The sequence below is a fragment of the Gymnoscopelus microlampas genome, assembly GCF_963454915.1.
Source record: "Gymnoscopelus microlampas genome assembly, chromosome: 21".
NCBI classification, from domain to species: Eukaryota; Metazoa; Chordata; class Actinopteri; order Myctophiformes; family Myctophidae; genus Gymnoscopelus; species Gymnoscopelus microlampas.
The window spans coordinates 16,654,976-16,682,611 of NC_139958.1; the positions used below are offsets into that span (position 1 = coordinate 16,654,976).

At 40.6% G+C, this 27,636-nt stretch overlaps 3 protein-coding genes across 3 annotated transcripts; all 3 read right to left on the bottom strand.

Annotated features, from left to right (window-relative positions):
* Nucleotides 1-640: 640 nt before the first annotated feature.
* b3galt9 (beta-1,3-galactosyltransferase 9) lies at nt 641-2,120 on the bottom strand (the record flags this gene model as incomplete). Its single annotated transcript, XM_084047125.1, has 2 exons — nt 641-1,714; nt 2,115-2,120. The coding sequence occupies 2 exons, from the start codon at nt 2,118-2,120 to the stop codon at nt 641-643; spliced, it is 1,080 nt and encodes a 359-aa protein (XP_083903251.1).
* Nucleotides 2,121-3,243: 1,123 nt separating this feature from the next.
* On the bottom strand, nt 3,244-4,784 carry LOC311037836 (bile salt-activated lipase-like; the record flags this gene model as incomplete). Its single annotated transcript, XM_084047126.1, has 4 exons — nt 3,244-3,249; nt 3,637-3,766; nt 4,131-4,340; nt 4,561-4,784. 4 exons carry the CDS (start codon nt 4,782-4,784, stop codon nt 3,244-3,246), a joined length of 570 nt encoding a protein of 189 aa, XP_083903252.1.
* A 516-nt stretch (nt 4,785-5,300) lies between these two features.
* On the bottom strand, nt 5,301-27,261 carry LOC311037837 (bile salt-activated lipase-like; the record flags this gene model as incomplete). Its single annotated transcript, XM_084047127.1, has 20 exons — nt 5,301-5,491; nt 6,271-6,388; nt 6,869-6,976; nt 7,486-7,616; nt 8,323-8,520; nt 8,669-8,785; nt 9,669-9,816; nt 10,289-10,381; nt 12,333-12,346; nt 13,087-13,232; nt 13,604-13,813; nt 14,062-14,265; nt 15,904-16,090; nt 16,319-16,433; nt 16,864-16,971; nt 17,475-17,605; nt 18,335-18,532; nt 18,728-18,844; nt 20,457-20,604; nt 27,199-27,261. 20 exons carry the CDS (start codon nt 27,259-27,261, stop codon nt 5,301-5,303), a joined length of 2,745 nt encoding a protein of 914 aa, XP_083903253.1.
* Between the last annotated feature and the right edge of the window lie 375 nt (nt 27,262-27,636).

Below are 27,636 nucleotides of genomic sequence, written 5' to 3' on the forward strand. Positions count from 1 at the left end.
ATAGAATCATCCATAAAACGCATAGGCCTATACAGAGTGCATGTCACATTAAATGTACACATCTCCCTTGGACATGCATATACATGCATGGCATGCCTAATCACAGAGGTAAACATGGCACATGTGCATGCATGCATACATAAACAAAGTGCATTTTATATACAAAATAAATACACATCTCAACAGGAAAAATCTGAGGGGCCACACATAGTATGGTACAACTACAGGGTGGAAATATTGGGTTTATGGTGTTCAGGCAGTACTACTTGTCAACCAGCAGGTGTCCTATACCTGACACCAGGGTCAAAATGACTCGATGGAAGAGTAGGGAGACCACGTCTCCGACTACTGCAGATGTGTAGTTATGTTGTTTAACACACCACTAGTGGTTCCCAAACCTTTTTCCTTAGAGCCCCCCCTTCTTACATATGATAAAAGCTGAGACCTCTCAACATGCACGCATGCACATGCACATGCACGCGTGCACACACACACACACACACACACACACACGCACACACACACGCACACACGCACACACACACACACACGCACACACACACACGCGCACACACACACGCGCACACACGCACACACAAAACACAGGTGCCGAATTCCATCATAACACTCTCCATGTCCATTATGTCTTGATTATATCCAGGTAGGTTAGAGCCTTGCATTTGACCAGACCATAATACGTCTTCAACAGTGAACATTGGCCATCCTCCTGCCCCAGGTCTGCCCACACCGTGCCCAGCTCCTGACTCCCCATTCCTGCTGAACAGAACAGATAGTGGTAGCAGCAGGCGTTGTAGTGGATGTGCTTCTTCCCTGAGAACCTGGCGCTATGTGTGGGCACCACACCAGCTCTCTGAGCACAGAGCCCCACAAAGACATCGGCAGGCACAGGGGCGCGGACGACTGCGGAGGCCACGTATACCTTACGGACAACATCCTGGGACAGCACGTATGCTGTGCCCGCACAGTAGTCAGGGAGGTACTTATCATGGTAGAGGGTTAAGGGAAGGTAACCAGGGCTGTTAGGGTCACGGTCAGGGGAATCTCTATGGATCACCCTCCCCAGATAGAGATCCTCAGGGTGCCGATGCAGCCCCAGCAGGTAGCCTACCAAGGCAGGTAGATTCACAAACACAGAGTCTTCTGTCAGCATGACGAAGCGGGCCACAGGGCAGAAAGCGATCACCCAACGAAGCGCCATCACTGTCTTCAAGATGCGCCCGTGGAGGGAAGAGTCCGTCGTGGTGTGACCCTGGACTATGTCACCGTGTTGACGGGACTCCTTATTGATGGCATCTTGTGCTGCAGAGGTTGTGGGCGACCCTAAGAAGAACAGAGTCTGTGCCGGATAACTCTGGACGTGTGTCTGATTGGCCCAGGAGCTCCTCACCGCGTCCCTCTGGGTGATGTTGGCTGGGGAGCTAAATACTACAGTCAGGAGGAATAAGTCGGGGTTCCGACAGGCGTCGGGATTGGTGATGGAGTAGGCCTGCGACACGTTCTCCTTTTCGAGGCCCAGGTCTAGCTTCCTGGCCCTCTCCCGAACATCTAGCACCGAACCGTCCGTGTACACACCTGGCGTAGGCTGGAGCAGGTACTCCTCGACAAAATCGGCCCCAAACAACAGGGCGTGGAAAAGTAAAACGTTGAAAAGCAGAAAACACCATTGGTGGGTACGCAACCGGCACAGAGAGAACTGGAAAACCAGATAGAGGGGAAAAAAGAGGATAATGGGAAATTACATGTAGGCTGATGCAATAAATGTAATGAACCCAAATCTGTAAACACATGAAAGCCAGTGTCTCTATTCTGGGCATTGTCATACAGTAATAGGTTAAAATTCTGCAAAAATAGGCGAACATTTGGCAAAAATAGGCAACATTAATAGAATTAAAAAGAAATGCCCAATCTACAAGCACACAATATCAGCTGTAGGGTTTAAGTGGTTAACTGCTCTTGGCCAGCAGCCAGCAGGTGTTTGTTTCACGATCAAATGAATCAACGATGAAAAAAAAACTAAACTAGAACACTTATTACTGAAAACCAAAGTCAGCCACAATCAATTAGACATTTGCAACAAAGTATTAATACTTTACCTCCATGATACTTGTATATTCCTACTGTTTCCCAGTGTGAAGTGGTGGGGAGTTCACAGCGAGCATCAGTGCGGTCTGCAGCCACGCAGTAAACACAAGGTTTCCACTGACGAGTAACTCTAGCAGCACGTAACACTACACCATCACCCTAACCAAAGCCTCCATCATTCATACAACATTAATGACATGCCCCATGCATGACTACAAAAACATTGGGAATATTAACCACATTACCCCTGGCATCCCTTTGTGGGCGTGTTATTGGGCTATAGGCAAACATTTATTTATTTATTTCAAACATTTCAAAATGTTTTAAAAACGTTGTTGTGTCACCACGGTCACCACCACGTGTTATATATCTCTAACCCTATGCCACCCCTATTTGCCCTCTGAACTGATCCTGCAACATATCTAGATATATACCTCAGGAACGCAGGGAATATGCTATTCTAAATTGTATATGCACTATTATGCCTTATCTATGGTCATTCTCTAATGTCTGTATATTGTTGTTGCTTTTTGCACTATAGTTTGCTTAAATCTTCTGGACATTGTTAGCACAGTCTGGCAGAGTCTGCCACAACAATATTTAAATGCATGCAACATGTTGAATCTTGAATCTAGGTTCCTTCTTTATGCTGTGCAGAATAGATCTCTCTTCAGGGTTAAAATGAACACTGAGGATTTTACTGTGTGCCTCATTCTGGCTGTCAGTTTAGAACTACACTGACCTTGACTGACTCTGTCCACATGGAAACAGGTGGTCTGATTCTCAAAAGGACTAACATAAACAAGTTAGAGATAAGATGAAGGCCCAGAAACAATTTAACTATTTTTTTTTGTTTGTTGTTATTTATTTTATGCTAAGTAGTACAGGTGTGTTTTAATATCTACATGAATTATTACTGTCACAAGTATCCATTTTATTTGAATTCTATTAAATAAACACTGCACAAAGCACAGGTACTGTACAACTGCCTGTGAGGTATGGTGACAGGTCTTCACCAGTGTGTGACAGGGGTATCTCCAGGTTATCTCCAGACAGCCACATAATATGCGGCTGTCTGGAGAATGGAAAATCCCTTCGTGGGTGAAGAACGCAGTGAGTATATTATACTCGCTGCGGTCTTCACACCTGTAGAAGCACATTACACAATCAACAGCAGATAGCACATCCAACCCTACACAGGGTCAAATAAGGTTACAGAAGTCAGAACAGAAGTCCTATATACTGTAGATAACATGTCATCTGTGTCCGTGTACATTTCACACTTTACATGGGTCAGCTTGTGTCCATGTACCCTCTCACTTAAAAAGCAATGAAAAGCAGTCTATTGCAAATGCAAAACATCATTTTATTACTCTTTTTCACGATTTTATATGAGAAAAAAGGATGAGGTAGATTAAGACCATTTCAGATTATTGGATCATTATTGTTGTTTATTTTACTCTAAACATTATTGTGTTTAGTGTCACCACTAGGGAATGGCAAGCCAGGAAAAGTACTGGCCCAGAAACGCACAAAGCGCGTCCGCAATCCCTGCCTCGTATAGGTCTCATCCATCTTGGCATTGATCTCCAGGAATCTGTGTCCAGTGCTGGTGAATTCAGGCCATGTAGTAGGAACACTATGTGGTCCTTTGTTTGGATCTCTGTGGGGGCAAATACATTTATGCACATTATAGTAGCTGTAGGGAAGGACATCTGTATCTGTATTTCTTTTCATAAATGAATGCCCTATTTTATACCTCATCGTATGACAGTGTGTTGTAAAATCACTTTTGACTGCAACAAATAGCATAAGTAGCGATATGCTTATGGGGTCCGCTCTATGCTATATGAGGGCTGCTGGGGACTGCTGGGGAAACTGGACGACAGGGGCTATTCTGCAAATAGACCCCATGGCCTGTCATTTGGGATCAAGTATATAAGTTATATAAAATATAAGTAGGAAAAAAGCCTATATGTTATTTTAGCCCAGACTTGTCCTAACTGTCCTCAGTTTTATTTTTTTACCCAGTCCTGGCGAAGTTGGTCCAGTAGGCGATCATGTATGCTGACAGGTCTCGCTGGCTGTCCCCATAAGCCGTAGGTGTAGTGAAAGGTTTGCCAAACATATACTGCATCTCATCTGCATGGTCAGCTCCCATCCAGAAGGGGTAAGGTCTGCCTGGACCGGCCATGAAGCTGGGCTCAGTGAACAGGTAGGAGTAGGTACGACCAGACCTGGGGAAGAATAGCATCATATTTGTGAGCTTAAACATAACTTTTTTAATTTATTTTTTAACAATAACCATTTCACATAAAGTGTTTTTGACAACTTCTCTAAACACCATTAAGATTATTAATTATTTGCAAGTGTCTGCCCCCAATACTACATTTGTACACTCTTTCGACACTATGGGTTTTACAGTGTACTGAGAGTTGTATGTAGACTTGCTCTCACTTGGCATTGGCAGCATGTAGGTAGAGGGCAACCTGGTTAGCAATCAAAAACAGGTAGTCTGTTCCGATGTCCACAGCAGTGATCTTAATCTCATTCTGACTTGGCGTTGGTCCCCAATTCGATGAGTACTCAGCAAAAGCAACATCAAAAGCAGCCTGGCCCTTCTCCTTTGTGTAAGCTCGTAGTAAACTCTTCACATCTTCTCTGGAATGACAGTCAAACATCAATGTGTGACAAATGACACAGAAGGTCAATGTATTTAATAAGGCACTTAATGTGGATACATTCTGTAAATAATCCCCTGTCAACTCTAAAACCACAGTATTCTAAATTATTTAAATGAGGTGTATTAGACATTTATTTGTTTCAACAAAACAAACAAAAGTTGAAGTTCTTGTACTGTAGTTATAGAGCGTGTTTGTACAGTAATGGGTCTCCCCATCTCTCCAAATATTTAGTAAACAGAAAATACATCAGATTGTGCTCCAATTGTGTCTGTTAATTGATTTGTGTCATCACTTTCAATTTCACTTGTTTATTATCCTGTTAGTATGAGTCCTCTCTGATTGGATGAAATTGGTATCCCGATCTGAAAATGTTTATTCTGTTTACTAATGAGCTGAGGAGATGGGGAGACCTACAGTATAGCAAGATCTATAGCAATGATTACTATCGGATTATAGCTATTTAAATCACTGATGCTTTACTTTGTGGTAACACTATTTTAAAAAAATGTAGCTTTACTCTGGGGTCTCCCCACTGCTGTCAATGGAAGGGATGTCTGAAAGAGTGAACATGTGACCATCCATGTTATTGATGCCAGCAACATAGTCAATGTCAGCAGCATTATGGAACAGGTTATGAGGTTCATCTGGAAGGAAGTCTCCATCAACGACACCAGCCAGAAATGGGGCAATCAACATAGCAGGGTCTGTAAACATGAGTCATAATTAGTGTCATTTAGTAGTGTTATCCATGTACAGAAGAGCTGCAATGACTTAAAGGGATTGTAGGCAACATTAAGCCTAAATTTAAAAAATATTTATATATATTTTGCATTTTCTCCCCTCTATCAGCCACTATATAATGATGCTGGGGTGTTTTCCTGCATTGAAACACAGTCCTCTTTCTGAAATCCGTATTTTCCCTACTGTTTGTGTTTATGTTATGTTTGTCGGGACGTAAATTAACGCACGCATGTGCGCGTCCGTGCCCGTGTGAACTTTTTACTTTCGGTTTTAAAACGCTCTCAAACTTATTTTTTGAGGCACAGAATTTACTTTTAAGATAGCGTGTGGATAGAATTTAGTTGTTTAACTTCATATATGTGGTCAATTTATCATGAAAGAGCCTATTTAAAAATAAAAATTCAGAGAACCTTAGGGGCAGGCAGTTCCGCGAATTGTATCCGAATAAAGCAACCTATTTTGGGCATGGCCCATTTAGAAGTCTCCCCTGCGTCACCCCCTGGTGGTCGGGGAAACGAACTGCTGGAGGGGCGGTGTTTGACAACAGTTTTTTTCTTTGATTATCTCTGAACTCGCCTACAATCCCTTTAATGAATGTTATTACTTGCTACTGCTTATTACCCCCCCCCCACACACAGACACACACACACACACACACACACACACACACACACACACACACACACGCACGCACACAGTTTTTTAATGAAATCCTTCCATTAGTTGACAAAGTCATACTCACTTGATGGATCTCCAGATGAGAGGGAGAGAGGAGCAGCCCTGGCCAGTGTCTTAGCATTAGTTGATTTCAAACAGTCTACCATCTTGTCATCGGTGGGGCAACCAACCTTCTGGGCAACCTGAGGATTTAGTTTCACATAAATGTGTCATTTTAAGTATTTGATTTTACAGTGTTGTGTAGTTGTGTTGATGTTGTGTTAGTATTGTGTAGCTATGTAAGTGTTGTGAAGTTGTGCTGATGTTGTGTTGGTATTGTGTAGCTATGTAAGAGTTGTGTAGTTTTGTTGATGTGTTGTGTAGTAGTGATGATATGTTGGTAGTTGGCTAACTTGGCTTTGATGTTGTGTTGGGGTTGTATATGTTGGTGTTGTGAAGTCATGTTGATGTTGTGTTAGGCATTTCTGCTGATTACAGCTCACACTTCAAATTCGAAGTTGATTGATCGGACGGACGGTTCTCAAGATACGGGAAGGACAGTTACACAGACCCGCAGACTCAGAGGTGTGTGCATTTATTGTTAGATAATGCCACTTCATTAAACTTGAAAAAAATTGCATACCTTTTTCAATCATATTTCAGAATGATTTCACATGCAGTACCTTCTCTGCCAGCTGACGGGGGTTCTTATTGAAAGCCCAGGGACAGAAAGCAACCCCACTCTGGGAGATCGCTCTCTTCACCAGTCCCTTGTTGTAGGGACTCAGAGTCTGTGGAGAAGTATCAACTTGCATTACGGTTAAATTATTGCCTGCTGGAGGGGGCGGGGGGGGGCTCACAACAGTGCGGGGGCACAAATAATCTGAACAGTCTGGTTTGAAAGGCAGGCTCCATCGTTGGGGCTGCACTGGAGGGGGTGGAAGAGATGGTGAAGGTACAAATAAAAATAGATAAAAAAACAATTAAGCAATAACGATTGTTCCAATCTGGGAAACCATTCGGTAAGACAAAAAGACAAATTATAATTTGTTTTTGCCTCTGGGGGCACAACCTCCTTTTTCAAACAGGAACTTGGGTTTGACTCCTCCCCCTTTCAGTCTGCTTCCTTCCGGGTGCTTCTGTGTGTATTCCTACTACAACATCATTACATGTTTAAGGCATTAGCACAGAGAGATAACATCTTATCAGGCTTTGGGACCAGTGGACCTCTATTTTGGGTCAAGATGTCGAAAAAGAGAAACAGATCTGAGTGATATGAAAGATTATTGCGGCACCTCACCTGGTAGCTCACACTCGCTCCACCAGCAGACTCGCCAAAGAGAGTGATGCTGTCAGGGTCACCTCCAAATGAGTGGATGTTCCTGTGTACCCAGGCGATGGCAGCATGCTGGTCCCACAGACCATAGTTTCCTGTCATGAATAGAGACCACTGTGAGTCACAAACATTTTACTATACTCCATTGTGACTGGATAATATAAGCAACAAGCAACAATGACTAAGCAAATGTTTTCTCCCATTCAAAATGTTACCACCATTGCTTCAAGTCTAAGTAATACTTTGTTCGATGTTGTTGTCACTCACCAAAAACAACTGAAAATCTGTTATTTTGGTGAGAGCAAAATATCATACAATGAAACACTGTAGCCAAAGTCAACATGTCACATTGCAACGCATTGTGAGCTTGTAGATCGCTATTTTCGGTAAAGGTGTAGAAGAAAAAAAGTGGGCCAGGGGGTTGTAATTTATTTTCAAGTACAGGTTAAAAACTACAGCAGATTAAAAACATGTCAGGCTGCATTAGTCTGCTTAAGTCTGCCCGCCCCTTAGTAGTACACCGTGATGTTACATACTGTAGTAAGTAAACACAGCAGCAGCTAATCAAATTATTAATAGGTGTGTTAGATTTAAGTGTGTCAATGTGCATTTGCAATACTGTTGACTACTGTCTATGGCTCTGGGCACAACTAAAAATAACACATCCATAATTAAGATTGTCTGCAGCTGCGTTGCTTTCTAGCCTGCCGTGTTTTTAATCTGCTGTAGTTTTTAACCTGAACTAGAAAACATGACAAAATCAGCCCAGGTTTTCAATGCCCCGTAAGTGGTTAAACCTACCAGGTAAACTAGAATCTCCAGTGCTGAGGAAGCCCAGGGTTCCCACACGATAGCCCACTGTCACTACAATAACATCTCCCCTGTCTGCGATCTCCTGTCCACTGTACATGTAGTTGTCCAGGAAGTTGGGCCCCATAGAACCACCAACTTGGAACCCTCCTCCATAAAACCACACCATGACCGGGAGATTGGTAGACACTCAAAGAGAAAAATAAATAATTGTCATTTTTAAATCTTATGATATAATCTTATGACCCGACAGTGACCATATATGAACATACATATATATATATATATATATATATTTTTTTTATTTTTTTATTTTTTGTATTATTGGTAAAAGTACCATATAGGCCTTGAGGCACCCATATGTTGAGGTGAAGACAGTCCTCACTACCAAAGGCTGGACTGCCAACCATACTCTGGAGACACCTCTTTGCAAACTTGGTAGCTTTCAGAATGCCTGAAGTGAGATGAAATATGAAATATAATGAAACATGTTTTAGAGATTGAATAATAAACTCCACATGCTAATAATACAGTCATAGCCATCATGCAACCATGCCAACTGTAGCTTATTCTCTGTCTATTGCTGTAAAGCTCATGCAAGTGGGCTCAATTTAATGCATGTAGTGGTGAAACAGTTATTAGTTAATAACTGTTTACACACTAATTAAATAACTTATTTTCTTTTTTATTTAAAAAAAATAATTCAATTATAGATTTTAATAATATGATACATTTTCAGAAATAGTGACAATAACAGCTCTATAAGCTGACATGTTACGAGGAGATGTGATGATGAGCTTGTAGATCATCTATGTGACACTGTTGTACAACAAAGTATAAAATAAGGCTTAAAGGTGTATTTTCATTTAAAACACTTCAGGGGTAATTTTAACATCTACTCAGGCTTTTGTGTGCACCCCGGACAGTTTTTAGGCATCCTCATACGTAGGTCCATTGAACTTCAAACACAATTTTAATCATGTTATACTCATTGAAAACATATGAGGGGGCGAGACAAGGAAAACTGCAAATTATGGAGCCTAAATGAAAACAACAATTTCACCCACTTCTTTACAACTGTAAAACTGTGACGTGACAATAAATCTCATTCTCAAATCTCATTCTGATCTTGCTGGCTGTGGCTTAATGGGGGTAGTTTTCAACCAAAACAGAGGGCCCGATATAGACTTATTTTTGTTTAGGGCCACAAAAAACCTTAGGCCTGCACTGCTTGCAAGTATACACCAATAATGGATCCAGTAGACACTTGTATGAGACGACATCTTTGCAAACTGTTCTGTATTACATAATGAAAACATATTTGTGTTTGAACTCACCTTCCCAGCCAGGATGACGTTTGGGTTTTTCAAATTTCCCGGGTTGAGCAGCAAAGGGAATTCCCTTGAAGACATCCATGGAACGGAGGAGTCCAAGGCGAATACTCTGACCCTGAACCCAGCCCCCCTCTGTCTCCACCCTCCCCAGCTACACACAGTCAAATCATCAGTGTTAATGGAACTTGGACAGTGTATAAATGTAACCAAATGTACCCACATTTGTATACTCTGAGCTAGTGGGTAAATTAACACTGAGGTTTTTACTGTGTAGGCAACACATAAAAGTCATTATTTGTATACCAAAGTGAGGTATCCACAACTTCAAAATATATTCAATATAAAATGTACTTTCAAAGTGATTTTTAAATTGTGAGTAGCTTTAAGCTTTGATAGATCAAATCTTCAATATTGTAGAAATTATTACTGACAAACTCATAAAGTCATAATTGTATCTTCAAATTGGTATAATAATGAGTATATATCTAAATGTTTGTGGGATATATTTAAATAAACAATCAGATCAACATAAATCAATCTTAAAAGTTTAACAAAGCGACAGATATTATACATGCTTTTGCTTTATACATTGTCCCAGAGTAAAAAATAGAATATGCACTCACAGAGGCAGCTGAGGTTGTCTCTACAAAGAGGACAATAACGATCAAAATCCATAATGTTCTCATCACGGCTCCCCACAAACATCTGTCACCACTCTTCCAAGTGCGTTATATATATCTGTGACCTGTCCCACATACACTGTGGACACAGCCAACACCAGTGGTTCTCAAAGTGGTGTCCGGAGACCCCCAGGGGTCAATCAGGGAATATCTGTATTCTGTATCAATCTTGTTGCTGACGGGCATAAACCTTGTGTCTATTTCATCCTTTTTCCATTTTCTTGAACAAATGCCCTATTTATACATTGTTATATGACAGTGGTGCACAAAAGTGACATTAAATAGGTCAGCTATTCTTAATTCATTTTTTACATAAAAGAAAAAGAAAAAGAATCACTTAATGTATATGACATTCGCAAAATAGGGACACCAGGTTAAAAGTGGTTGAGTCTGTCTGTGAGTTTGTATACATATTTAACCAATGACAAGTATTAACAAGAGCTTGTGACTAATAACTACATTGGATCCATTTGAACACAGATCATTTTTTCCATTTCCTGAAAAGTAAATGGAAAACGGTTTAGGACATGCAAGGTTTCCATCCGACAGCAATAATTTGCAATATGGCATATTATTATTATCTCTAGAGAGACAGAGAGGCTTTCCCTCAGGCTATCAGAACTCTGAACTAGGACCCAGCTGTCTTTAACCTGTAGTGACCTGCTCGTGCTCACCAACAGAGCACATGCTATTGTACATGTATTTAATTGTATCTAGCTCAGAATTGTTATAGTTATTATTTATTGCTATTTGCAATTCTTCTGTATCAACCCATTAAGACCGGTAACAGTACTGTCATTTTAGATGTTTAGCCATGACCATTATTTTATACTCAAAAATAGCAGATATACTGTACAAGCCTGTAGCCTTGTAGATCTGCTATTCTTTTTTAAATCTTGAACATTTTGTGCAAATCTTTGAATACATATATTTTTTTGAAAGATTTTTAACTATGACTTTATTTCAAACATTTCAAAATGTTTTAAAAACGCTGTTGTGTCACCACTGTCACCACCACGTGTAATATATCTCTAACCGTATGCCACCCCTATTTGCCCTCTGAACTGATCCATAGCATGAAAACAACATACATGTACTGTAATTCATACATTAATCATGTTATATATCAGTCTGTATCGTCGATGTTGGGCAAAAAATCTTTTTGACCAGAATTTTCACCTATAATGAAATTGCACTGTCCCAAAACAGGGACATTGGTTAAGTGGTCTATCAGTAAGTTTTTATAAATATTTATCTTATTCTTATTCTTATTCTTATTATTATACAATCCAGTAGTCTTCACAACAACATTTAAATGCATGTAACAATCTGACAAATAATATATTTAAATGTTGAATCTTGAATCTAGGTTCCTTCTTTATGCTGTGCAGATCTCTCTTCAGGGGTAAAATTAACATTTTACTGTGTACCTCATTCTGGCTGTCAGTTTAGAACTGCACTGCACTGACCTTGACTGTCTCTCTCCACATGGAAACAGGTGGTCTGATTCTCAAAAGGTCTAACATAAACAAGTTAGAGATAAGATGAAGGCCCAGAAACAATTTAACTCTTTTTTTTTTTGTTTGTTGTTATTTATTTTTTATGCTAAGTAGCACAGGTGTTTTTTAATATCTACATGAATTATTACTGTCACATGTATCCATTTTATTTGAATTCCATAATATAAACAATGCGCAAAGCACAGGTACTGTTGTACAACTGCCTGTGAGGTATGGTGACTGGTCTTCACCAGTGTGTGACAGGGTTATCTCCAGGTTATCTCCAGACAGCCACATAATATGCGGCTGTATGTTGTCCCTGAGCAAGACTCTTAACCCCTAATTGCTCACAGGTTCTCATTGGAAACAAGACCGCAAGGACTTTCATGAACGACCTGTTAAAAGGAATTATCGTTATTATCCTGTCTGGAGAATGGAAAATCCTTTCGTGGGTGAAGAACGCAGTGAGTACTGTATATTATACTCACTGTGTTCTTCACACCTGTAGAAGCACATTACACAATCAACAGCAGATAGCACATCCAACCCTAAACACAGGGTCAAAGAAGGTTACAGAAGTCAGAACAGAAGTCCTATATACTGTAGATAACATGATGCTTTTCCACTGCAGTGTAATCTTCACTAAAACCTAAAACATACTCCATGCAAGTATGTGAACGTGGATGCGTCAAGCTGCGCAAGATCGATTTCACACATCTCTGCATTGTGGAATGTGTCATCTGAAAATCATAACGATATGATGTAAGTTGCAGTGAGGGTTTCTATAACAAGCAACAGAATGAAGCTGTCTCCTTGATGTGTGTTCTCTTCTACTCTCTGTTTGGTATATAGCAGGCTGGCGTTACAAATGTAACTCTGTGCGTTTATTACCTCCACCAGTGCATAAGAGCGTACGTTGTTCACCAGGGATGTGTATGTGCCAGCTGTGCCAGGCGGTATCATCTGTGTCCGCGTACTTGAGTACATTTCACACTTTACATGGGTCAGCTTGTCTCCATGTCATCCTCTCATTTAAAAAGCAATGATAAGCAGCCTATTACACATGTAAAACATAATTTTACTACTCTTTTTCATGATTTTATTATTTTATTTTTCATGAGTAAAAAGGATGAGGTCGATCAAGTCCATTTTAGATTTTTGGATCATTATTGTTATTAATTTTACTCTAAACATTATTGTGTTTAGTGTCACCACTAGGGAATGGCAAGCCAGGAAAAGTACTGGCCCAGAAACGCACAAAGCGCGTCCGCAATCCCTGCCTCGTATAGGTCTCATCCATCTTGGCATTGATCTCCAGGAATCTGTGTCCAGTGCTGGTGAATTCAGGCCATGTAGTAGGAACACTATGTGGTCCTTTGTTGGGATCTCTGTGGGGGCAAATACATTTATGCACATTATAGTAGCTGTAGGGAAGGGAATCTGTATCTGTATTTCTTTTCATAAATGAATGCCCTATTTTATACCTCATCGTATGACAGTGTGGTGTAAAATCACTTTTGACTGCAACAAATAGCATAAGTAGCGATTATGCTTATGGGCTCCACTCTATATGATAAGCTATATGAGGGCTGCTGAGGACTGCTGGGGAAACTGGACGACAGGGGCTATTCTGCAAATAGACCCCATGGCCTGTCATTTGGGATCAAGTATATAAGTTATATAAGATATAAGTAGCAAAAAAGCCTATATGTTATTTTAGCCCGGACTTGTCCTAACTGTCCTCAGTTTTTTTTTTTACCCAGTCCTGGCGAAGTTGGTCCAGTAGGCGATCATGTATGCTGACAGGTCTCGCTGGCTGTCCCCATAAGCCGTAGGTGTAGTGAAAGGTTTGCCAAACATATACTGCATCTCATCTGTATGGTCAGCTCCCATCCAGAAGGGGTAAGGTCCGCCTGGACCGGCCATGAAGTTGGGCTCAGTGAACAGGTAGGAGTAGGTACGACCAGATCTGGGGAAGAATAGCATCATATTTGTGAGCTTAAACATAACTTTTTTAATTAATGAAAAGTTATTTTTGATTCGCTGGTATATTTTTTAACTAACCATTTCACATAAAGTGTTTTTTGACAACTTCTCTAAACACCACCAAGATGATTAATTATTCGCGAGTGTCTGCCCCCAATACTACATTTGTACACTCTTTCGACTCTATGGGTTTTACAGTGTACTGAGAGTTGTATGTAGACTTGCTCTCACTTGGCATTGGCAGCATGTAGGTAGAGGGCAACCTGGTTAGGAACCAAAAACGTGTAGTCTGTTCCGATGTCCACAGCAGTGATCTTAATGGCATTCTGACTTGGTGTTGGTCCCCAATTCGATGAGTACTCAGCAAAAGCAACATCAAAAGCAGCCTGGCCCTTCTCCTTTGTGTAAGCTCGTAGTAAACTCTTCACATCTTCTCTGGAATGACAGTCAAACATCAATGTGTGACAAATACAGAAGGTCAATGTATTTAAGTAGGCACTTAATGTGGATACATTATGTAAACTAGAAAAAGTGCTCATCGGAGCACAGGTCTCCGCCAGGTCAGGTAGGCTATTGTGGCCTCCTGGTGGTGGTATAATAGGCCAACGTGAAAAGGGTGCCATTTCTTCTTAGGCCTTGCACGACAATCGGACACTGACTGCATTCATGATTTGAGGCATTTTGTTAAAAACATGTGTTTCGCAAAATTAGACCTGTTGGTGGCGCTATAACAGGCCAATGTTAAAAGGGTGGCATTTGTTCCTCAACATAGTGTGAATGTGTGTGCAAAGTTTGAGCGCAATTGGACGGTGCGTTCATGATTTGCAAAATTTTGTTCAAAACAAGCCAATATTGAAAACTTTAGATGTCAATCTTAGCCAATCAGTATGGTATATGAAAAATCAAACACATCCGTCGTGATCACATGACTATAGAGATCATGTATACCGATTTGCGTGAAATTTGGATAAAATTGGAAGGAGTAGTATTAAAAAAATGTTTTACACAAGTCGGCCTCCTGGTGGCGCTATAAAAGGCAGATGTGAAAAATGCAGGGCAAAGGTTTTTCCTTGACCTATAGGGAGTGTGCATACAAAGTTTTACACAGATCGGTGCAATTATAGGTAAAAACACAAATCGGGCTGTTATAGCGCCACCATGAGGCTGATTTGAAATTTTTCAAATGGTAGTTCTTCCTCGGCCTAATGGGAATGTGCGTGCAAAATTTCACGGAAATTGCATGCTGTGTTCATGATTTGAGGCATTATGTTCAAAAAGGTGCACTCCTGCAAACTTTGGAAGACATTTTTAGCCAATCAGGATGGAATATGACAAATCTGAAAGACGCGTTTCGTTTAATGACTATAGAGATACTGTGTACCGATTTGCGGTATTTTTGGACAAAATCTGTAGGAGTACTGTCAAAAAATGTGTTTTGCACAAATCGGCCTCCTGGCTATAACAGGCCCCTGTGAAAAATTTGGGGCAGAGGTTCTGCTCAGGTATCCAGGGAGTGTGTGTGCACAGTTTGGCTGCGAGCAAGCCAACGGTACCGGAGATTAGCTGTACACAGACAGATCGAATGACGGACGGACGGACGGACGGACGGACAGGGGGTAAAACATACTCTCAATAATTCCCTGTCAACTCTAAAACCACAGTATTCTAAATGATTTAAATGAGGTGTATTAGACATTTATTTGTTTCAACAAAACAAACAAAAGTTGAAGTTCTTATAGTTATAGAGCGTGTTTGTACAGTAATGGGTCTCCCCATCTCTCCAAATCTTTAGTAAACTGAAAATACATCAGATTGTGCTTCAATTGTGTCTGTTAATTGATTTGTGTCATCACTTTCAATTTCACTTGTTTATTATCCTGTTAGTATGAGTTCTCTCTGATTGGATGAAATTGGTATCCCGATCTGAAAATGTATATTCTGTTTCCTAAAGAGCTGAGGAGATGTGGAGACCTACAGTTTAGCAAGATCTATAGCAGTGATTACTATCGTATTACAGCCATTTAAATCACTGATGCTTTACTTTGTGGTAACACTATAAAAAAAATGTAGTACTCTGGGGTCTCCCCAATGCTGTCAATGGAAGGGATGTCTTCGACAATGACCATGTGACCATCCATGTTATTGATGCCAGCAACATAGTCAATGTCAGCAGCATTATGGAACAGGTTATGTGGTTCATCTGGAAGGAAGTCTCCATCAACGACAGCAGCCAGCCATGGGGAAGTCAACATACCAGGGTCTGTAAACAAGAGTCATAATTAGTGTAATTTAGTAGTGTTATCCATGTACAGAAGAGCTGCAATGACTTAATGAATGTTATTACTTGCTATTGCAAGTAATAACATTCATTAACACACACACACACACACACACACACACACACACACACACACACACACACACACACACACACACACACAGAGTTTTTGAATTAAATCCTTCCATTAGTAGACAAAATCATACTCACTTGATGGATCTCCAGTTGAGTTTTGAGGAGCAGCCATGGCCAGTGTCTTAGCATTAGTTGATTTCAAACAGTCCGCCATCTTGTCATCGGTGGGACAACCAATCTTCTGGGCAACCTGAGGATTTTGTTTCACATAAATGTGTCATTTTAAGTATTTTCATTTTAAAGTGTTGTGTAGTTGTGTTAATGTTGTGTTAGTATTGTGTAGCTATGTAAGTGTTGTGAAGTTGTGCTGATGTGTTGGTAGTTGGCTAACTTGGCTTTGATGTTGTGTTGGGGTTGTATATGTTGGGGTTGCGTAGCTGTGTTGGTGTTGTGAAGTCATGTTGATGTTGTGTTTAGCATTTCTGCTGAATACAGCTCACACATCGAATTCGAAGTTGATTGATCGGACGGACGGTTCTCAAGATACGGGAAGGACAGTTACACTGACACGCAGACTCAGAGGTGCGTGCATTTATTGTTAGATAATGCCACTTCATTAAACAAAACAAAAATTGCATACATTTTTCAAACATATTTCAGAATGATTTCACATGCGGTACCTCCTCTGCCAGCTGACGGGGGTTCTTATTGAAAGCCCAGGGACAGAAAGCAACCCCACTCTGGGAGATCGCTCTCTTCACCAGTCCCTTGTTGTAGGGACTCAGAGTCTGTGGAGAAGTATCAACTTGCATTACGGTTAAATTATTGCCTGCTGGAGGGGGGGGGGATAAGAACAGTGCGGGGGCACAAACAATCTGAACAGTCTGGTTTGAAAGGCTGGCTCCATTGTTGGGGCTGCACTGGAGGGGGTGGAAGAGATGGTGAAGGTACAAATAAAAATAGATAAAAAATCAATTAAGCAATAACGATTGTTACAATCTGGGAAACCATTCGGTAAAAAGAAAGACAAATTATTATTTGTTTTTGCCTCTGGGGGCACAACCTCCTTTTTCAAACAGGAACGTGGGTTTGGCTCCTCCCCCTTACAGTCTGCTTCCTTCCGGGTGCTTCTGTGTGTATTCCTACTACAACATCATTACATGTTTAAGGCATTAGCACAGAGAGATAACATCTTATCCGGCTCTGTGACCAATGGACCTCTATTTTGGGTCAAGATGTCGAAAAAGAGAAAAAGATCTGAGTGATATGAAAGATTATTACAGCACCTCACCTGGTAGCTCACACTAGCTCCACCAGCAGACTCGCCAAAGAGAGTGATGCTGTCAGGGTCACCTCCAAATGAGTGGATGTTCCTGTGTACCCAGGCGATGGCAGCATGCTGGTCCCACAGACCATAGTTTCCTGTCATGAATAAAGACCACTGTGAGTCACAAACATTTGACTATGTTCCATTGTGACTGGATAATATAAGATAAAACAACCAACAATGACTAAGCAAATGTTTTCTCCCATTCAAAATTTGACCACCATTGCTTCAAGTCTAAGTAATACTTTGTTCGATGTTGTTGTCACTCACCAAAAACAACAGAAAATCTGTTATTTTGGCGAGAGGAAAATATCATACAATGAAACACACTGTAGATTAGGCTGAATCACATTGGCGAACATATGGGTGAAAATAGCCAAACTCAACGTGTCACATTGCAACGTATTGTGAGCTTGTAGATCGCTATTTTCGGTTTAGAACAAAAAAAGTGGGCCAGGGGACCCTGGATGTAATTTATTTTCAAGTACAGGTTACAAACTATGTCAGGCTGCATTAGGCTGCTTAAGTCTGCCCGCCCCTTAGTAGGACACCGTGATGTTACATACTGTAGTAAGCAACACAGCAGCAGCTAATCGAATTATTAATAGTTGAGTTAGATTTAGGTGTGTCAATGTGCATTCGCAATACTGTTGACTACTGTCTATGGCTCTGGACACTCCTAAATCCATAATTAATATTGTCTGCAGCTGCGTTGCTTTCTAGCCTGCCGTGTTTTTAATCTGCAGTAGTTTTTAACCTGAACTAGAAAACAAATGACAAAATCAGCCCAGGTTTTCAATGCCCCGTTAAGTGGTTAAACCTACCAGGTAAACTAGAATCTCCAGTGCTGAGGAAGCCCAGGGTTCCCACACGATAGCCCACTGTCACTACAATAACATCTCCCCTGTCTGCGATCTCCTGTCCACTATACATGTAGTTGTCCAGGAAGTTGGGCCCCATAGAACCACCAAATAGGAACCCTCCTCCATAAAACCACACCATGACCGGGAGATTGGTAGACACTCAAAGAGAAAAAGAAATAATTGTCATTTTTCAATGAATCACATCTTTCAATGAATCACATCAGTATAAAATAGGGCATTATCTTATGAGAAAAAGAGAATATCAAATATGATGATACAAAGTTTCTGCCCGACAGTGACAATATATGAACATATATATATATATATATTTTTTTGTTTAATTTGTAAACGTACCATATAGGCCTTGAGGCACCCATATGTTGAGGTGAAGACAGTCCTCACTACCAAAGGCTGGACTTCCAAGTATACTCTGGAGACACCTCTTTGCAAACTTGGTAGCTTTCAGAATGCCTGAAGTGAGATGAAATATGAAATATAATGAAACATGTATTAGAGATTGAATAATAAATTCCACATGCCATTCTTGTGTTAAATGGATATATTGCATTTTTAAAATACAGAAACGGAGAGTAATGATGAAAGCTACTTCTTACTAAATGCTAATAATACAGTCATAGCCATCATGCAACCATGCCAACTGTAGCTTATTCTCTGTCTATTGCTGTAAAGCTCTTGCAAGTGGGCTCAATTTAATACATGTAGTGGTGAAACAGTTATTAGTTAATAACTGTTTACACACTAATCAAATAACTTATTTTCTTTTTTATTTGAAAAAATAAATACAATTATAGATTTTAATAATATGATACATTCAGTGATGTGTTCTACCGTGGTACGCTATATACGTAGTATGCCCTGTAGATTTTTTTCTTCGCCACCGTATACCTTCAAAAACTGTTACCTTCAAAACAGCGTATCTGATATGTTGATACGGTCTGATACGCTGCTGCCCAGGAGGAGTGGCTGGGGGCAGCAAGAATGTGGGCTAACTCTGAGTTGATGGCTTATCATGTGTGTAGCTATTGTTCTTGAGGTGATAAGTAATGGCTGCGATGGAATTCACACATTAACTCAATGACGCGAATACTAATTAAGTACTCTAATAAGGCAGTGATTAGAGTACTTGGAAACGAGACAATGAAATGTTGGTTTTAGTTCAGTCTGCTCCTGACTCTTGGAAACGAAGATGGGACCACGACCACAGCCAAAAAAGAAGCAGTTCTTTCAAAGCGATCTGTTTAAGAGTTTCGCTGCAGCCCCGGCTTGTAAGCGTCCTCTTACCCCATCTGATGCGTCTTGCGTATAGACGCAATTTTTACGTTTAATTAATTATAGACACGCGCATGCCGTGCGTGTGGGAGGCAGGGAATAATCATAGTATACCCTCCAAAAAAATCTAGAACACACCACTGGATACATTTTCAGAAATAGTGACAATAACGGCTCTATAAGCTCACATGTCACGAGGCAATGTGTTATGAGCTTGTAGATCATGTGAGACTGTTGTACAACAAAGTATAAAATAGGGCTTAAAGGTGTATTTTCATTTAAAACACTTCTGGGGTAATTTTGACATCTATTCAGGCTTTTGTGTGCACCCCGGACAGTTTTTAAGTTGCTTGATTCAATAATTAGATATTTGATATTCATTTTATCAGACAGGCATCCTCATACGTAGGTCCACTTTCAAACACAATTTTAATCACGTTATACTCATTGAAAACATATGAGGGGGCCAGATAAGGAAAACTGCAAATTATGGAGCCTAAATGAAAACAACAATTTCACCCACTTCTTTACAACTGTAAAACTGTGACCTGACAATAAATCTCATTCTCAAATCTCATTCTGATCTTGCTGGCTGTGGCTTAATGGGGGTAGTTTTCAACCAAAACAGAGGGCCCGATATAGACTTATTTTTGTTTAGGGTCCCAAAAAACCTTAGGCCTGCACTGCTTGCAAGTATACACCAATAATGGATCCAGTAGACACTTGTATGAGACGACATCTTTGCAAACTGTTCTGTATTACATAATGAAAACATATTCGTGTTTGAACTCACCTTCCCAGCCAGGATGACGTTTGGGTTTTTCAAATTTCCCGGGTTGAGCAGCAAAGGGAATTCCCTTGAAGACATCCATGGAACGGAGGAGTCCAAGGCGAATACTCTGACCCTGAACCCAGCCCCCCTCTGTCTCCACCCTCCCCAGCTACACACAGTCAAATCATCAGTGTTAATGGAACTTGGACAGTGTATAAATGTAACCAAATGTACCCACATTTGTATACTCTGAGCTAGTGGGTAAGTTAACACTGAGGTTTTTACTGTGTAGGCAACACATAAAAGTTATTATTTGTATACCAATGTTTTTTTTTAATTGTGAGTAGCTTTACACTTTGATAGATAAAATCTTCAATATTGTAGAAATTATTACTGACAAACTTTAAGTCATAATTTTATCTTCAAATTGGTATTAGTTCAAATGAGTATATATCTAAATGTTTGTGGGATATATTTAAATAAACAAGAAAGAATGACATAGATGTCATGATGGACAGCGCAGGACCCCCCCCCCCCCCCAAAAAAAAGAAAATAGTTTTGGGGGTACAAAAGCATGGGATGAAAAAAAAAAAAAAAAAAAAAAAAAGGAGGTCCGCGGTCGCCCCCCCCCCTTAGGGGTCCCTGGAGACCCTTGGGGGTCCCTGGGGGTGACCTACAGACACGGCGAAGGAAAACTGTAAAGCCACAGCCATGCGATGTTGCACATGAACTCTGCAGCCGCACTGAGCAGAGATGCTCATAGGCCTGCGTCCTGCGTCGCTGACGCACAATATTGTGAAAGGACGCATTCATGACACCGTCGTGCCGTCGTGGCGTCGCACTAGAGTTGTCACCAACAACAGAGAAAAATATAAAAACCAGAAAAAGTGCTCCTCGGAGCACAGGTCTCCGCCAGGTCAGGTAGGTTATTGTGGGCCAGCAATTTTTGGAATTCGCCAATCAGGATGGAATATAAAAAATTTGACAGATCCATCTTGATCACTTGACTATAGAGATCATGTGTACTGATTTGCATGTTTGGACAAAATTAAAAGTAATATAAAAAAGAAACATCTGCCTCCTGGTGGCGCTATAATAGGGCAATGTTAAAAGGGTGGCGTTTGTTCTTCAACGTAGTGCAAATGTGCGTGCAAAGTTCCACCACAATTGGACGCTGTGTTCATGATTTGCGGCATTTTGTTCAAAGCGGGCCACTCCTGCAAACTTTAGATGTCAATGTTAGCCAATCACGATGGAATATGAAATATCAAACAGATGCATCTTGATCACATGACTATAGAGATCATGTGTACCGATTTGCGTGAAATTTGGAAAAAATGTGAAGGCTTAATCTAAAAAAAAAAAAGTTTTACATAAGTCGGCCTCCTGGTGGCGCTATAAAAGGCTAATGTGAAAAATGCAGGGCAGATATTTTTCCTTGGCCTCTAGGGAGTATGTGTGCAAAGTTTCACGCAGATCGGTGCAGATAGTTAAAAACACAAATCTGCCTTTTATAGCGCCACCATGAGGCTGATTTGAACATTTTCAAATGGCATTTCTTCCTCGGCCTAGTGGGAACATGCGTGTTAAATTTCACATAAATCACAAGCTGCGTTCATGATTTGAGGCATTTAGTTCAAAATGGACCAATCCTGCAAACTTTGGAAGCCAACCTTAGCCAATCAGGATGGAATATGGAAAATCAGGCAGATCTGTGTTGATCACATGACTATAGAGATACTGTGCACCGATTTGCGTGATGTTTGGATAAAATCTGTAGGAGTACTGTCCAAAAATGTCTTTTGCACAAATCAGCCTCCTGGTGGCGCTATAAAAGGCCCATGTGAAAAATTTGGGGCAGAGGTTCTGCTCTGGCATCCAGGGAGTGTGTGTGCACAGTTTCACTGCGATCAAGCCAACGGTGCCAGAGATTAGCTGTTCACAGACACACGGACACACACACACACAGACACACGGACGGACAGGGGGTAAAACATACTCTCTCGCCATGCCTTCGGCCTGGCGGAGACAATAATTTGCGATAAAATTATTAGTGCACGATAAGTATCGGCCCGATAATTATCGGTTCGATATCAGGAATTATGACGTCATCACGATAAAACCGATAACATTAATAATAGCTCCGATAATATATAATATTTGTCAACTGTGATCTGCATGGACTCTCAGTTAGACACCGTTGTACTGGAGAAGTATAACTCTCGGTTAGACACCGTTGTACTGGAGAAGTATAACTCTCGGTTAGACACCGTTGTACTGGAGAAGTATAACTCTCGGTTAGACACCGTTGTACTGGAGAAGTATAACTCTCGGTTAGACACCGTTGTACTGGAGAAGTATAACTCTCGGTTAGACACCGTTGTAGTGTTGTGCTAGTGGTGTGCTAGTTACTGAAAACCAGTGACTAGTTACCATTACTAGTTACTTGTCATGTAAAAGTAACTCAGTTACTTTACTAGTTACTTACACCAAAAAGTAATGCGTTACTGTGAAAAGTAACTTTGAAGTTAAAAAAGAAAGGGCTCCCATTATTGCCCTTATAGCCTTCATTTCAGTACTGTTATTGCATTGGAGAATAATACAATCTGTTGATCAACTTGACATGCATTTGCATCACTGAACTCTGCTAAGCAATGTGGTCAATACCAGGGGTTACGATATAGGATTGTAACCTGCTGGTCCCAATGTCCGGAATGAATCAAATGTATCAGACATCTGATAAAAAATACCGGTCATAACTATATTTAAGCATTAATTACAATTAAGCAGGTGCGTAAATACAGCCTAACACTTAGGCCTACAGCATTATATTTTGGATTGAGCTATTTGAACATGAACCATGATGAACGAGTAATATACACATTTTATATACAGTAGCAGGGTCATCTTGCACAAATACATTAATTACCTACACTTGTGCCTGGCAATGTCCTTCTCACCCATTGACTTGCATGTTAAATGATGGCGTTTCCCCTTAAAAAATAATCGATCATTTCAGGAGCAAGAGCTTAAAAATCTATTCTAAATCTAGTCAACAAGGCCTGCAGTAGGCTATGCACTGGACAAATATGCATGACATTATTTCAATACACTAAAAACCAGTGGTGGAAAGTAACTAAGTACATTTACTCAAGTACTGTACTTATAAGTACAATTTTGAGGTATCTGTACTTTACTTGAGTATTTCCAATTTCCAATACTTTTACTACTACTCCACTACATCTCAGAGGCAACTATTGTACTTTTACTCCACTACATGTATTTGAAAACTTTAGTTACTAGTTACTTTTCAGATATAAATTATGATATAATGAAACATACATTAACCACTTTAACCCTATTTTATACCTAGCCGGTCTACAAGCTCACAACGCGTCGCATCGCGACCCGTTGTGAGCTTGAAGATCTGCTATTTTCAAATATTTAGTACTTTTACTTTTGGTACTTTAAGTGCATTTTGATGCCAATACTTTTGTACTTTTACTCAAGTAAATTTTGAATTCTGGACTTTTACTTGTAACAAGAGTATTTCTATATTGCAGTATTGGTACTTTTACTTAAGTAAAGAATTTGAGTACTTTTTCCACCACTGCTAAAAACATGGGAAATCTCAAAAGTACCTGTATCATCCGTATTGTTCAATAAAAAGCATTTTAATCTGATCGGTGGCCATATGCTTTTAACAGAGTGACCCTATCGGTTGGTAGGTGTATTGCACTCGAATACATTATGAAAAAATGGCCACTAATCGGATTACAATGCTTTTCATTGAACAATAGTATAGTTCAGCTTGGGAAAAGCAGCCTTTAACGGGTTTGGGTACGTGGTTCATAATCACCATTGCGTTATCGTGGTTATCTCTCTCTCTCTCTCTCTCTCTCTCTCTCTCTCTCTCTCTCTCTCTCTCTCTCTCTCTCTCTCTCTCTGGACCTCACTGTCCATGAAAAGAATGTCGGGGACTCGGGGCTCCCGAAAATTATCTCGCAGAATCGCTGCTGCGCTGAAAATAGCAGATCTACAAGCTCACAACGCGTAGTGATGGGACCTGTTGTGAGCTTGTAGATCTGCTATTTTCAAATAGCCAACGCAGCCATGCAGATCTGCAAGCCTAACCGAATGACTGTTAAAGCAGTTTGTTTAAATTACTTTATAAAATGTTATATTTTCACAGGGATTATTTATTAGTGTAGATATACATTTTGGAGTGGATATATGTGTCCAGATGCCTGTCAGACCGTCTGCTCCGCAGGTCTAGAATGGAATAAACGGGTGCAGCCAACGTCAACAATTGGTCTCGACCAGACGTGAGATCTCAGCGTAAAGTAGGATGAAGCCCACGTCAGGATATATTGATAAATGCCGAAAGGTGCGGTGATATCGCCGTACGTTCATTATTCGGGCTACACCGCGTTGATAAATGAGGGCCACTGTGCCTTAACTCCGCCAGACAGCTTTTTGTGTATTTACTATGAATATCGCCCCTATACTTAAGGCTGACAAATAACGTAATACACATCCATTCTCTCTCTACGTCCTGCGTGTCTGGAGGATGTTGGGTCTTTTGAGCAATTGAGCCAATGTGTATTCTCAGAATCCCATTTCACACTCGAGTGTGAAATGTGTCTGTCTGTGTCCCTCATTCACAGAACCGGTTTATTGACATAAGCGCACAATATAAACACCACACACATGTCCTGGCCTGAGTGGCCTCGTTCTCTTCATGTTTGATTCTTGAGACAGCAGAGAGGCAGCAATGGCACCAGCGTAAAAAAAAAAGTTTGTCCAGAGCAAACTCAGCGACGCGAGGACGCCTAAACGAACGGTCGCCTAAACCACTTTCAGGGCAAGCTGCTTCAGGCTGCAGCATCAGTCCTGCTTGGTAAAATAAAGGCTGAACTCAGTGGACATTGGACAATATTTTGCAATAGGCCTACTCGCGTATAAAGATTTCCCGCTTTCCAAACGGGAACTAGTTGCAGTTTGTATTCGATTCATGGAGGATGGAGGACTCATCAAAGAGCGGGCAGTGGAATTTATTGACACCGCGGATTTGACTGCACGGTGCATCACAAAGCGCTCCTAAAATAAACCTTTCCGAGCGCACTTTATGTACACTGCAATTCTCACTGGCTAAATGTAGTGCTTTGCACTCTGTAGCCTAACAAAGCATCCCTGGATATTAGCAATACATTGCCAGCTTTGTTTTTGTGTATCAAGTGGTCCCACCCCCCTTTTTCTCTCTCATGTAGCCTACTGGTGCAGCGATATGCTTGTGGTTCAAGAAAGTACAAAATAAAAGTCTTTGAGTCGTTGTCATGGTTAATAATTTACCAATCATCTACCAACTATTGTAGGCTACCCGTGTCTAAGCTAAAACATAAACATGTAGGTCGCCTACATAGGCTACTTTGGTAAATAAATCTGGTTATTTGAAGAGGAGGTTATTCAACTCTCCAGCTGTCTATCTGCGACTCTCTCCCCCCCGCCGCCCCTTGCGCTTCAACTACATGCAAAAAGGCCGTTCGCAGCTCGCGATGCTTAAATGAAGAAATGTGCACAGAAAATCATCTAAAACTATGCTAAATAAACCCCAAATAAAAATCAAAAATAAAAGCGGGGCTTTATTGTGGCTTAAATAGATTCAAGTCAACACTTATTAATGTTTTGGTGCATTCTATAATTTAATACAAAATTCTGATGCCTCCATAGTCTATAGTCTACATGTCTACTCAGTGGTGGAAAGTAACTAAGTACATTTACTAAAGTACTGTACTTGAGTACAGTTTTGAGGTATTTGTACTTTACTTGAGTATTTCCAATTTACAATACTTTTACTTCTACTCCACTACATCTCAGAGGCAAATATTGCACTTTTACTCTACATTTAGTTGAAAACTTTAGTTACTAGTTACTTTTCAGATATAAACTATGATATAATGAAATATACATTAACCACTTTAGCCCTATTTCATACCTATAGGCTATTTGAAAATAGCAGATCTACAAGCTCACAACGCGTCGCATCGCGACGCCTTGTGAGCTTGTAGATCGGCTATTTTCAAATATTTGTAGATCGGCTATTTTCAAATATTTAGTACTTTTACTTTTGGTACTTTAAGTACATTTTGATGCCAATACTTTTGTACTTTTACTCAAGTACATTTTTAATTCTGGACTTTTACTTGTAACGGAGTATTTTTATATTGCAGTATTGGTACTTTTACTTAAGTAAAGAATTTGAGTACTTTTTCCACCACTGTGTCTACTTCTCTGCAGTGCCTGAGTGCCTGTGACAACAGGCAGCCGTTCCAAATTTTTCGGAGCAAAGAGGGGGCGTCTCCCTGCATGAATCCAAGTTGCAGCAACCAATCGGTGTTTGGAGCAAAGAGGGGGCGTCTCCCTGCATGAATCCAAGTTGCAGCAACCAATCGGTGGCAACCAGACCCTTTTTTAGCAAGCCGGCCCACTTTTTCCCACAAACAGAGAGTCCCTGACCAAATCACGCCCCGTTACGCCCCTTTTTCGCCTAAGCCACCTCCTCTCTTTATAAGCCTGCAGAGGTTACATCCCACATACCTCAGACGCCTTTCATCTCTCTCCATAGAGGACAGCTCGCTTCGCTTGAGCTGTCCTAAAAATCAGATCAACATAAATCAATCTTAAGAGTTTTACAAAGCGACAGATATTATACATGCTTTTGCTTTATACATTGTCCCAGAGTAAAAATAGAATATACACTCACAGAGGCAGCTGAGGTTGTCTCTACAAAGAGGACAATAACGATCAAAATCCATAATGTTCTCATCACGGCTCCCCACAAACATCTGTCACTACTCTTCCAAGCGTGTTATATATATCTGTGACCTGTCCCCACTGTGGACACAATCAACACCAATGGTTCTCAGAGTGGTGTCCGGAGACACCCAGGGGTCAATCATGGAATATCATTCTGTATCAATCTTGTTGCTGCCGGGCATAAACCTTGTGTCTATTTCATCCTTTTTCTTAAACAAATGCCCTATTTTATACACCGTTGTATGACAGTGGTGTACAAAAGTCACATTAGGTCAGCTATTTTTAATTCATTTTTTACATAAAAAAAAAAGAAAAAGAATCACTTAATGTATATGACATTCGCAAAATAAGGACACCAGGTTGAAAGTGGTTGAGTCTGTCTGTG